The 13,202-nt window shown below is 36.3% G+C and overlaps 1 protein-coding gene across 1 annotated transcript in view; it reads right to left on the reverse strand.

The window, feature by feature from the left end:
* furinb (furin (paired basic amino acid cleaving enzyme) b) overlaps positions 1 to 392 on the reverse strand; it is a 10,895-nt gene extending 10,503 nt beyond the window's left edge. Inside the window, exon 1 of the mRNA XM_068722377.1 lies at positions 240 to 392. Coding sequence (XP_068578478.1) covers positions 240 to 392 — 153 coding nt within the window. The remainder of the gene's footprint in view (positions 1 to 239) is intronic.
* Positions 393 to 13,202: the final 12,810 nt, after the last annotated feature.

Here is a 13,202-nt window from a genome sequence, read left to right on the forward strand (position 1 = left end):
GAGGCAAGAGTGAAATGATTCATTAATTTTTCAGTTTCTTTTAGTTAAACCTTTATTTTTTTTTTCTCACAGGTTGGAGTTTTGCAGCAGGGAAATGTAATACACTGGAAGTTGAAGTGCTGGTGGAAAGGAGTGAGTGAGCCAGCACTAAATGCTCATATTTCTCTATGAGCCAGACCAGGATCACTCATAACAGCCTGAATTCCCTCCGACCTCTGGACCGAAAGTGCATGCTTTACCTGAGAGGAAGCGACGTGTTGGTGTTGGAGAATGGAGCGGAGCAGAGCTGCTTCAGGGGGAATGGATTGGAGCCTCAAGATCCAGTCTGTTTCACTGTGCTGCACATTTTTGTTGATGTAGATTTGCCCTCGCTGGCCAGTAGAGACAACCATTGAGTGTATATTCTCTATATAAAGTTACGAATACTTCCATATTGAATTAAGTATATACTTACTTTTCATCATTCTGTGAAATACAGGTCAGGGTTATTAGAACGTCTTCCATAATGTGTGAATTAGATGTATTAAATACAAGAATGCACAAATATTGAACTGTCATGTGAAAAAATTTAATCTGCTCCAATTTAGGCATCACATTATAAGAAGCTGATAAAGAAAATAGGTTGTGATCTATATTGCCTCATGCAACACTGTACATAAATCATAGTTTACTAGTGTTTCCTGGTGCTGTATATATGGACAACATAAAAGACTAACAATGGGCCTCTGTTAGTATTGAACACTTTCAAATAAATGCAGTGTTTTGGTCCTTTTCTCTGTGGACTTGTGTGTACAAATGTTTGGACTTGTTTGACTTCTCCCAAGCTACCTCGGGAAGGATTGCGGCTTGCAAGCCTATGGAGGGGGTCCAGGTGCATTCCACCATGATAAATCAGACAGCAAGAGAAAGAAGTTGAACACGTCACCAATTACAATGACCCAAGGCTGAAAATCCAAAAGAGAAATACTCTTATCCACAGCTAAATATTATTCAGGCTGTGACTAACGTTACCGTGAATAAAGGGGATCTTTCTCGGGGTGATCTGGTGCTTTTTCAAACTCAAGCTTTTAACCATCAGTGTTGGCAGCAGTCTGAAGGCAGTGACGTACAATTCTCACTTAATGCTATGCTCTCTTGGCCTCTCGAGGGAGCAGAGGGGGAATATAGCCTGCCATTCACTGCCTCCATCAAAAGCCATTTGTCAACTTTTTTTAGTGCACATCGGTACACAGAGCTGAGAGGGTCTAACTTGCTGCCCCCTTACCAAGTGTAGGCACACTGCATCAAGTGGAAAATGGGCCTGAAAAGTACAGCGATGCAGACACTGTCAATACATTTGTTGTTGGGAAACTGAATCATGAAGGTATGCCATTACTGGTGGTGCTAAAGTTGTGGCTGTTTATTAAATGACTGGATGAAAAAATACATTTTAATAACAAATAACTAAACACAGCTTTGGTCTTCTTGATTTTGCACATTTCTGTGGAAATACACAGAAATGTTACAGCTAAAGTTCATCAGGTGATACTATAGTCTAATAGTTGCCTATTCTCTGGGTCAGGCTGTTCATCAGCTTCAGACTGCATTTCAACAGCTGAAAGCCTTAGTGTATTGTCTAAAGCCTGTTAATAAACAGCTGTTATGCCTTTCGCTCGACTAAATGGCAGCTCTACCAGGTGTCCTAAATGTGCCTTAAACTTGATAGAACAGCTTCCTCTTTTTTTGTTCACTTGTCATGGTATAACCTTCACAACACACTGCAGCCTAAAGATTTTGTCTTTATGGGAGAGTTCAAGGATCTGATAAGAAAATGTGTACAATTGCTATTCCTAAACTGGGTTTATTATATTATCTATTTTCTGTTGTCTGTTTGTAATCGGCTCAGTTTTAAATAACTTGTGTATTTTTGTCATGGTTGCTATTTTATATTTTGTAATCTTGTAATTGTGTGCTATCCTGGCAGGTACCCTCATGGAAAATATGTTTTAATCTCAAGGGACTTAAAAAAAAAAAATGTAAAGGTGGAGTGCAGATCTCCACCAGGTGTGTCTGCAACACACACTGCTGTATTGTGTGAGTGAGTGAATGAAACGCAATTCACAATTGGCTAACCCAATGTCTAGACACCAATTGACTGTAATGCATCTTAGAAAACACTTCATTCAAACTCAAAAACAAGCTGCGATATATGCAAAAAATCGACTCAAGTCTTCGTATTTAAAAAAAAAAAAAGAAGTTATTTTTACCATAGTGTCTTTCCTTAGAAACTTTAAAAATGGAATAATAGAATAGAGTCTAAAACCGTGGAGAAAGATGTTCATCGTCAACCTGTTTAACTTTGTTGATTCTTACTATTTTATTTCATAAATGAGGAAAACAAAAGACGATAACTGCAAAGTCAAAATACAAAATAAAGAATGTGTAAGCTTGTTTCTTGATGGATCTCTTACCCCAACACTCATGCAGGTTCCCTGATGTCAAAAATGAAATCTTGAGCCACCTCAAAAAGCATATAAATTGTTTCACAAAAACAATGAAATCACCTTGGTTCTACACAGTTGAGTGGTTGCACACTGTATTCTCTGTATTACAGGTAAGCAGTTCACATGTGTCCAATAACATGTGTACTCATGATAGTATGTGATCATCAAAGGACACAGTGATACCCGTGTTGACAGAGGATGCCAAGAAAGTGTGTGTATTCTGACTCTAATAGACGGCATCATTATTTCTAGATGATCTCTAAGCACTGCCATCTTTTGAATGGTTTTGTGTAGCACTGCACTGCCGTCACCTTCCCAATAAAAGTAACGTGCACACACTTCATCCTGGCGACAGGTGCTGCATCAGCCTCACAGGGTGTCTGGGGATTGTGTGGGAATATCTTAAACCATCCTGATACAGCTTGTAATGTTAGTGTGCAATAAAATGTGAGACACCGACGCACCAAGAAGCAAAATCAAAGACAGATTATTCAGTGCTTTGGGATTTTCAAATGTATGAGAGCAATAATAGGATGCAGGGTAACTTTTGGGAATAGGAAAGGTGACATTCCATGATCAGATTCAATTAGTGTGACATGCAGGAACAGCCTAAAGTAACTTTATTCATGAGGTTGCCAGCTTTTGTCTGGAGTTCCTCTATTTTACCTCATTAATTTCAGTGAGTTGGATGGAACAGATTTGTAATCAACATTCATTTAAAAAATATTTTTTCTCAAAACCTTAGATATTTCAGGTATCATGAATCATGAAATCATATGAAGTTTTCTGAGGTACATTTTTAAATGTTTCTCCAATTAATGCTTCAAGGCAAGACATCAGTTCAAGCTTGGTGTGTAATAATCCTTAGCGAAACCTAATTAAAAACACCAAATTTTACGATGTGATACATACAATAAAAATGTTTCTAAGAATGAAGTGTGGGTTTGTGTAAACCCCAGCACAAAGTTTCCCAATATCAAAAGCTCACATAGTTGCAGATCTTAATGTTGTCTTAAAATGTTATTTGGTTGTCATATTTATTTCTTAATCAAGCAGCCAATGTGGGGAGTTTGATGTTATCCTTTTAAATTAAAAATCAATTACTGTAAGAGCAAATTAACTAAACAAATGTGTCTGATTAAAATACTGACATCTACGAGTATCATGTACTGTACAATACTCCTATGCTGAGGCCAATGCACACACTAGGACTGTGATTGATTGGTAATGGTAAACAGGTCTACATGAGGGGTAATTTCTTCAGGTTATGTTCTTCATTATTATACCTAATCATTTTTCAATACAAAAATAAATATAAAAGTTTGTATCATGAACACTTTTCTTGTGTAATCTAAGGGGTTGCAATTTAGACAACTCGTTTATCCTCGTCATTTTCCCTCAGCAAAGCTGCTGATAAATGCATCTCCTCTTTATAAATACATTCTAAAAAAATTCCAGCTTTATGTAACTATAATATGGGGAATGTTTGTCTCCTGCTCCAGTTCCTTCATCACAAACTAAATGCAGTGTGTTTGGCAAAGAAGATGAATAAATTAAGAGCCAGTGACAGGCAACTACAGGAGTGCCAGCAGCAATGATAGGCATATCGGAAAAGGACTTTAGTTGGAGATTGTTGCTTCTAGTTATTCAAACAGGGAGTGGAACTCAGAGACATGGTGTGTTCATTGGGCAAACAGCTTCTGCTGAAAACTATTTGGGTGCTGCAGTTTCCACTCCGGGCTGCTCAATCTCAACAAAATACAAATCAACATGTATTTCATATGTGCACACAGACACAGCCTTTCCACCACTGCCAAAACTACAACTGGAATGAGAAAACACAATGTTAATTTAAGAAAATGTAATGATGAACTACAATGAATGACAATGCATCAAGGCCCAATCCCTGACTACATGTCACTAACAAACAGGAAGGTAATTTACCCACACAAACAAACTGGAGTCTCCCAAACCTAAGCCATCTAATATAACTTTTAACTCGTCCACATTATGAAATTAGCCTATACTGCTTCACAATCTAGTTGTGCCCATGTGCACCATATGGGAAAAAGCTTGGTGAGCATGTGCATTGTGTGGAGTAAGACAATATCAGTGCTGCTGCTTGTGAATGTGTAAGTGTAAAGGCAGGCTACTGTAAATACACACAAATTCATACACTGCATATATCACGTTATTTTGCAAATTAAATTTAAAAACTAGGTTACCTGAACAACAGTGAACTAACTCTCTAACCAGAGCTACCATTGTGCTTGAGCATGTTTGCCCTATTTCCACCTGATTTTTATATAGCTTGATTGACACCAGTATAAAGTATAGGAAAATATCTGTGAACAACAACAACACAATGGTACTTAATATGCAGAAAATACAGTATTTTAAATTGCTCACACAGACCACTAATGGATGTAACCATTACCAATTACTTACTGTAAAGTGTCAAAGTGTCACCAAGTTTCTAAGTCATAGGGCCACTTTGGCTAACAGCTTCGGATTGTTCAAATTAATTCCATTTACCACAGAGATGTTATAGTTACTCAGTTTCATGGGGACTAATGGAGGCCTCCAAATGCTTAAAAAGCATACCGTGTATATTTTTATTTATAACCCAGCCATAATGTTTGTATTACAATTAAAAGATAACTCATGACAATATATGCAGAAATATTAAACAATGCAGTTGCTATGAACTCTCAACCACTTCTAGCTTCTTGACAAATACATTGTCAGCACTATTAATGCATTTTTTGTATTGAAATATCAGCACTGCGTCCCTTTCCGCTTCCTTCCAGAAAGCCAGTACTTTTGTGCATCTTTGGTGGCAACTACTTGGTAACCACCTAGCATGAGTTAACATGAATAAATATGCATGAGTGCTTTGATTGATATTGTTGACGTTGATATGTTTGTTTCACTGTTTTAAAAAAAATCTTCATTTTTATCAAAATGTTATAAATGAATAATGCTAAATAACAAAAAATAATAATTTCCCTTATAAGTACTAATCTGCTTTGTCATTAATTTAATCGCAAATAAGTTCACCCACAGAATTTAATGCCAAGTGCATAAGCTGATTGCTTCCAGGCAGGCCTAAAATGTTACAGCCGGTTAATTGAGAGAACTGTAATTAAAGGTCACAATTATTAATTCATACATGATGTATCAAATACCACTGATCTAATATAAAACATATACGCAGAGTTGGACCTTGGCACTGGTTTGGCATTACTTCTCATGTGAATACACAACTTATTAATAACAAAGCTAAATTTGTATGAATATGGATCAAAATCAACTTCAGGCTTTAATTATTGTATGAGCAAACATTTAACACTAACTGAGCTTGAATGTCTTTTTCTTAAATTTTTCTTTAATTATATATTTATTAATCTCAAGACTTAAGCTTAAGTGTTTTGTGAGCATATGTTGATGTCTACTTTAATGTAAAAGTTACAGTTTCAACTGTCACATGCTGAGTAGCTGACACCTTAAGCAGTGAAGCCCTGAAATTTGTTATTATGTTGATTATGCTGCACAAGTAATTTGACATGTTTTCACAAATATTCTGATATTGTTTTGCTGTTTTTACAATGCAACCCCAGCCAGCCAACTTCACTGTGGCTACATATACCACTTTAGAAAGCTCCACTCTTAATAGGGGTTGCATTTAAAATATTTTTTGCCTAGTTTTTACAGAAGGACTGTGACCACAAAATACCTCTGACATAAATATTTAAATTGGGAGCATGTTCTAGTTTGACATATATGATTTAAAAATAAGGTGGTTTTAATCAGTCAGTGAAAAATCTCAGAACTTGCAGTCATCAAAAATGAATATTCCATTGCAACAATTTGAGGGGACTTTACCTTTTCAGAACAGCCTACTATACATATACAACTCAAAGACTGACTTGGTTTTCTATATAAAATATATTATTACATCTGTTTGCATCTTTATATGGCTGTATGTTTTTTGGCCTTCTCAAACACACTATGTGACTGAACCCTGCTCTACCACTCCCAAACAGCTTTTTTTCTGCATGTCTACTCTGACCTCATAGTCATAGTCTTCTGCCTCTCCGGTATCCAACCATAGGAAATCCACTATAGTGACAGTAATCTCTAATCCCTGCATATCAGTGTGTTCTACAAAACCTCCTTATTGAACACCTGGAGACAAGGATGAAGTCTTTCTTGAAAGGCTTACCTCTATTTCCTCTTAAATTAGCGATTTAACATATGCCACTGCACGTCCGCTCTGTTTAAGTTCCATTACATTCATCATGCAGCAAGTTCATGCATCATTAGCATCGTTGCTCCCAATAGGGATTCAATTTCTAACCCTCGCAGTGTTAGTGCTTTGCTCCATCAACGCCACACACACACACACACACACACACACACACACACACACACACACACACACACACACACACACACACACACACACACACGAGCAGACATACATCAATAAAGAATACAAACACTCATGACCTCTTGTATCTTTCAAAAGATGTTAGACTTAGTCCATCATATTATTGTGATCTGCTTAAGTATTCTCTCTTAGCACAAAGCTGCACACTTGAAATTTGAAATATGCTGGCAAGAGATTAGACCACGGGAGGAGGATGTATGGATTTGTGAAAGTAGGATTATAGATTTATTCACATTAAGCAATGAAAACTACTGAGATACGCTGTTTATGTATGATGAGAAATATGTGAATCTATCTAGAAACTACATATTTAAATGTAATAATCTAGGTGGATAGTACCGTATGTGCCCATTCAGACTCTGTATCAAGTAATGCTACACGCAATCAGAATTTGCTTGTTCTCCAAATGTGATTCATGATTTATGTGTGGTTTGCTCAGAGTTTGCAGGGTACAATCCTTCAACAGTAAAAAAAAAAAATAAAAAAGGGACAAGAGAAGAAGACCAGTTAACTCTCAGAGAAGCAATTACAGGAAGCAATAAAGGCGTAGAAGTGCATTCAACAGAAGCAATTTTTGGTACCTCGTTCCCTTTGGCAGTCCACTTGTTCTCACTTGCACACAAAATAGAGAGAGGGAGAAAGAGAGGGGGGGGGGAGCAAGGGGGTTACAGTCTCTGAGGTCTCATCCCTTCCCTTCCCTTTCTCACTGCTTGCCATTTCACATTGCAATACTGCATTGTTTATTTTCTACAGTTGTGGGCAGAACATTGCGAAACAAAGGGAAGAAATGTGGACTAACTACATACTTCTGAGAGAGCACAACAGGGTCACAGTAAGGCCTGATGAACGGTGGCCTACTTTGGAACAGAGCTGAGGCCGTCTTTCTTAGAAGAGGTCCAGTGCATCTAGTAATGGTACAACTATCATAAATGAGAGGGATTGCGGCAGAGGTCACTCCCTTAGTACAAGTTCAGAGAGAAGTGTATACTAGCACATAATATAGAAAGACAACAATAAGGCTTACACATTTATGTGTGGGTGTGGGCTGATTATGTAATGTTTCCGCTCATCCTGTGCAGTGAAGTAGACTGCCGTTAAACGTTCTGTCATCCTTTGTAAAGAGGTCAGCTCCACCCTACATTTTGGAAAACATGTTTGTTTTTACTACTTGTTTGTACTTTGATGAATTTAGAAGCACATTAGATCAACAAGTTGAATGATTAAAAATTACTTTCATTTTTAAATTGTGAGAATAGCCCTTTTTGTTTGTGGGCCTCTTTCCCTAGTCACTAACTTACACTGAGCTGAATTTACTGCACAAAATACCACATTCTACCATGTATCTGTAATATCACTTTAATATATTTATATAGTAACGTATTTTGCTGTGTTGTATTTAAACCTTATAATTAAACCAATGTTGGGATTAGTGTATCAAATGCTCTTCTATAGCTACTCTACAGTAAGTTTGATATTTTTTTTTAACATTATGTGATAGGAACTGCAAGACTGCGCGTCCTTTTCAGAGTATCTCCAGATAACTGGAAAAAGCGTTTTTTTTTTTTTTTTTTTGTAATCTGCAGTCACCAAAGCGGAATAGAGTGAGGAGAATATTCATATAACCACCACACACTGCCCAGTGTTACTGGCCTTTTCTACTTGTTTACCAGTGAGAAAAGAGACCATGCAAGGCAGTAATCCACAGAGTTCTGCCAAATGGCAACAATGTGCACTTATCAATGTGAATTTATCAATTAACCAGATTATACATTAAATCCAGCAAAAAAAAAAAAAAATGTAGATGAGCCTGCAGTTACTTTTTAGGAATGAATGGGGCACCATCATGGAATGCAGCATCCACTTTTCTTAATACATCTATGGCTGAATATTATCCACAACGATACTTTAGGGTTGCACTGAAGATTATCTTCATTATTAGTTGATCTTTCAGGAATTTTACGTAGCAAAAAGGGACACCTGCCCAAAACCCAAAGATATTCAATTTATCATGACATAAAAAAAGCAAACTTTTGCACACCGGTAGGTCGACAAGTGCATAGGAGAATACCTAGAGTAGACAATATAAGAAAGGGAAAAAAAAAAGATGTTTAGTGATACTTTACAAAGTAACCTGAAACTTTGTCACTAAATATCTCTGAATACAAGTGAAGAAGACAGTGTGCTGAAGTTTTTTGTTCTATAATTTACTTTTACATAAAATAGACATGCAGTAATTTGTTGCATTTGAGAAGGTGAAACCAGGAAATAGTTGGTTATTTTGCTTGATTAATAAGCTAAATGATTAGTTAAGTAAAGAGTAGTTGGCAGTAAAGACACAGAATTAATTTTACATTCAGTGGCTACCAACATAGTGGTCATCATTTATTCCACATTTTAGAGGGGAAAGATCAAATGTAAAACAACACAAAATTAGCTATGTATTGTAAGATCTGTGAAAAAAAAGGGATTTGATCACACCAGGAGACTTGCTAAGCACATTGTTTGTTTCCCATTTTCATGTTAAGATTATAGTTTATCGAATCACTGAATGAAAACAGAAAGAAATGTGAAATATTGTGGTGAGTACAGCATTATCCTTTCCACATGCCCTCAGGTTTGTTTTTGTGAGAGACGGATGTTTGTACCTCTACTTGCACTTTCCCTTTGGAAATATTCATCAGCAGTGCTGGCTGCTTTCACTTCATAACCTTTTCCTCTATCTAGCTCTCAGTATCTTTCCTTCTCCCTCCCTCTCCTTCTAATGGCTTAAGTCTTCCCTAGGGGAAAGATAGCCAGGGATGATGTTTCTGTGGTTGGGTTTAGAGTTGCTGAAGGTCTTTCTTGTCATGGGAACAATATAAAAATGATAAAGCTGGATTTTCCAGGGCTTTCTTGATGTATTTCATTTTGTCAAAGCCAGATGGCTGCTTTCTGCTTGGATATGGCCATGGTCTGGTTTTGAATCATATTCACAAGCTGTCTCTCCTAGTTATCTTGTTATTTATTGCCTCTACTGTATACCTTCTTGCCTTAGCTGAATGCCCAGATGAGAATCACAACTTAAGTCTCCTAAAGTACAGTTAACACACGTATACTTTGTTTGCAGATATGTCTCATTGTATTATGAATAATAGCATTGAAAATTACAATGTGTCACTTTTTTATTTACATTTTTTTTACAACCTGCCAATATATGCTACATGGTATTCCAGCCTCTTACTGAAGGACATGTCAGCTAAGGGGTGCAAGGCATGTCTCACTACAATTCTATTCCTATTCAAAATTGGGAGATGTATTTAGTGATGAATTACCCTGACCTAAAGCAAGTCTGTCATAAGCATATTCCCATTTCATGATGTACCCCTACCTGAGATCCTCTTTGCACTTAATTACTTAGTGATGACATACTCTCAGCGAGAAAAGGTTATAATGAGCAGCTTTATGAAATGAAGGTGGGTCAGGTTTTTAATTTCAGATGACAACCAACAGGGCGGTAAATGAGTAAGCACTTATGATAGCTACATGCAGCGGTGATCCACAGCACTAACTGACATCTGTGACAATCACAGCCAGTGTTTTTTTGTCACTACAACTGGACAATACATTGAAAATGTCCCAAATGTTCACATAGGGGCTTTAAAATCAAAAAGAAAAAATGAAAACCACACAAATGAGAACAATTGAAAAGACACAGACTAGTACTTCTCAAATGCCACAAGACATGGCTCAAGCATATCATGTATGTATGTATGTATGTATTTTGTACAATATGCATATTCCTTTCGCTATCTTAAAAGCACATAAATACCATTACATATGAAATTCACCAGAAATGACCACTAATGTCAGCTTTTAAACCTGATATTTATTAGTATTAAATGTGAAGCAACAAGGTCATTAGTAATTCACAATAACACAATATTCCCTTTACATATAAAAAGGGGACTTTATAGGTAATAAAAATACCCTTGTTCACCTAAATATACTGACAGGTTCTGCTGCTACAGCCGTACTTGGACTTACTCTAGTACTGTACTTGGGGTCTGCCTTATACATTACTTGGGTATTTTCCATTTTCTGCTACTTTAAACTTCTACTAAACTACAATTCATAGACAAATAGTTCATATTCTGATTATCAATACAAAATATAACCAAGAAATGAATGATTGTGTATTGTCTTGTGTATTAGGTTAATAAGATAACACTTTTGAATGCTGATACTTTTTGTACTTTTACCAGGGTTTCTGCCAGTGTATTGTAAGCCTGACAGCCCACTGAGCTTCATCTTTTTTTTATCTCTTTTTGTTCAAGAGATGACAATGCACATCAATTAACACAAACCATCATGTAAATATGCCATTTTGTAGGTTGCAAAAAACTAAGATGACGACAGATATCTAGACCGCACACTTGCTAACTTTACGCACACAACCTAGTTAGTAATTCCCTAAAAGAGTACACACATGTATGACACATTTTAGTTTAGATATTGTCTTAAAAACACATTTAAAAATGTCCCCAATGCTCAGGCTCGGCGGAGAGTGGTTTTAGGACTGGCATTCTTGCAATACCCTGGCAAAAACCCTGCTTAGATAGAACAACTAAAGGACACTGCCTTATGTCCAGCTCTAAGGGGGTTATAAGCATTCATCTTTCATAGGAGAGTTAAAGATGTATAGATTTTCTACTAAATTTGAAAAAAAGTGAAAATGTCTTTCATACAAGCAAAAAAACAGCACCATGCCGTACTTTATTATTAAAAAAGTATCAATGGTAATACTTTGTAATACAGTAATTAGTGCTAAATATATGAAATTATGTGATGAATACAAAGCAAAATTCATTTTTACATTTTTATTAAACAACATATCAAACACCTCTTTCTCCTCTTATATCCCTTTACAGTTAAAAAAAGGTCCCAACCATGTTTCCGATGCACTTGACTTGAGGACACTGCATTTAATGAAGACACAATGAAGAAGGTTTCTTGCAGATTTAAGCTTTCACTCACACCTTGTTAGGTGAATTGCTCAGGCCAATCGTTATTAAATGGTTCATTTTTATCTTTTAAGGCCTTGATGGATTCACTTACTAATATTGCTCGCTAAATTTCTTATGGCAAAAGTGCTGTTGTGGTTTTCACCTCCACATACTGCATGACTTATCTGAAAACTAATAAGTATTTGAAGCTGAAAGAACACTTTCTAGCTTTCGTGCTGACTTTAAAGTAATAATAAATGCTCTTTAAACAGACTTACTGTAAGACAAGTTTGACTGTGCTTAGTGTCACATTGAAATTGCGCTGACCACATTTATCTTTCGATTTGACATCAGACTGTCTTCCATTTTATACTTTCCCTCTGTTTGTTTCTTTAGGTGGGGCCAATTGATTCCCAACATTGTTCAACTTTGTAATGACTATGACTGTATTTTTGTACAATTTGCAGTTTTTTAAATATATTTTCTTGGCCATTTGGCTTATCCTGTTGCCATCTGCATGCCATCAAGTCAATGTTACACTTACCTCATTCACATCATCCGACTACGGTTATCATATTAAGATACACCATTAATTGATGCATTAAAAAAACAATGCCAAAATACAGTATTACTGGCAGATGTACTAAACGTGATAAGTGGTGTAACTGCATGATCTGAAGACAGCTATGGTCACTCATTAGGGTCTCTATTAAGCACCAGGAGCTTTGACAGAGTGATTTTGTAAGCCCATTTTTGTCGCTGTGTGCAATTCCCTTGCTACAGCATGTGTTTGAATAATGAACGAATACAACTGTTATTCTAGCTTCACTATTACTAATGTAATTTGCTACTAATACAAATTAACCTAAGAAAGACTGGGTGCAAAATAACTATTTCTAGTAACTTCATTGTTGTCATTATCCATTTCTTTAGCCTATTTAGAAAAGGATGCTTTGTTGGCAAAGCACCACGCAAGATAAGAAGCAATAAGGGTAATAATGATTAGTCTGCTCATTTGAAATGGTGGTTAAACTTTTTTTTGCATTTAGAAAGCTTGAGCATGTTGCTGTGTATTACACAAAACAACACAAAAGTTCATACTAAATCAAAATAAAATGGTCAACAAAGATATTTGGAATGTGTTAAAACTGGCTATTCTTTGATCTTTTAAAAGCATAAGCATACCCCATTTTCTGCTGTGGCACACACTTTATTTCACATCAGCATGCCTTTAAAGCACGATGTGTAGAGAAAATGTATGTATTTACACTTACAGTAAAATAA

The sequence above is a fragment of the Cebidichthys violaceus genome, unplaced genomic scaffold (genome assembly GCF_023349555.1).
Source record: "Cebidichthys violaceus isolate CVI_PGR_0920_01 unplaced genomic scaffold, fCebVio1.0.p SCAF_3, whole genome shotgun sequence".
In the NCBI taxonomy this organism is placed as follows: Eukaryota; Metazoa; Chordata; class Actinopteri; order Perciformes; family Stichaeidae; genus Cebidichthys; species Cebidichthys violaceus.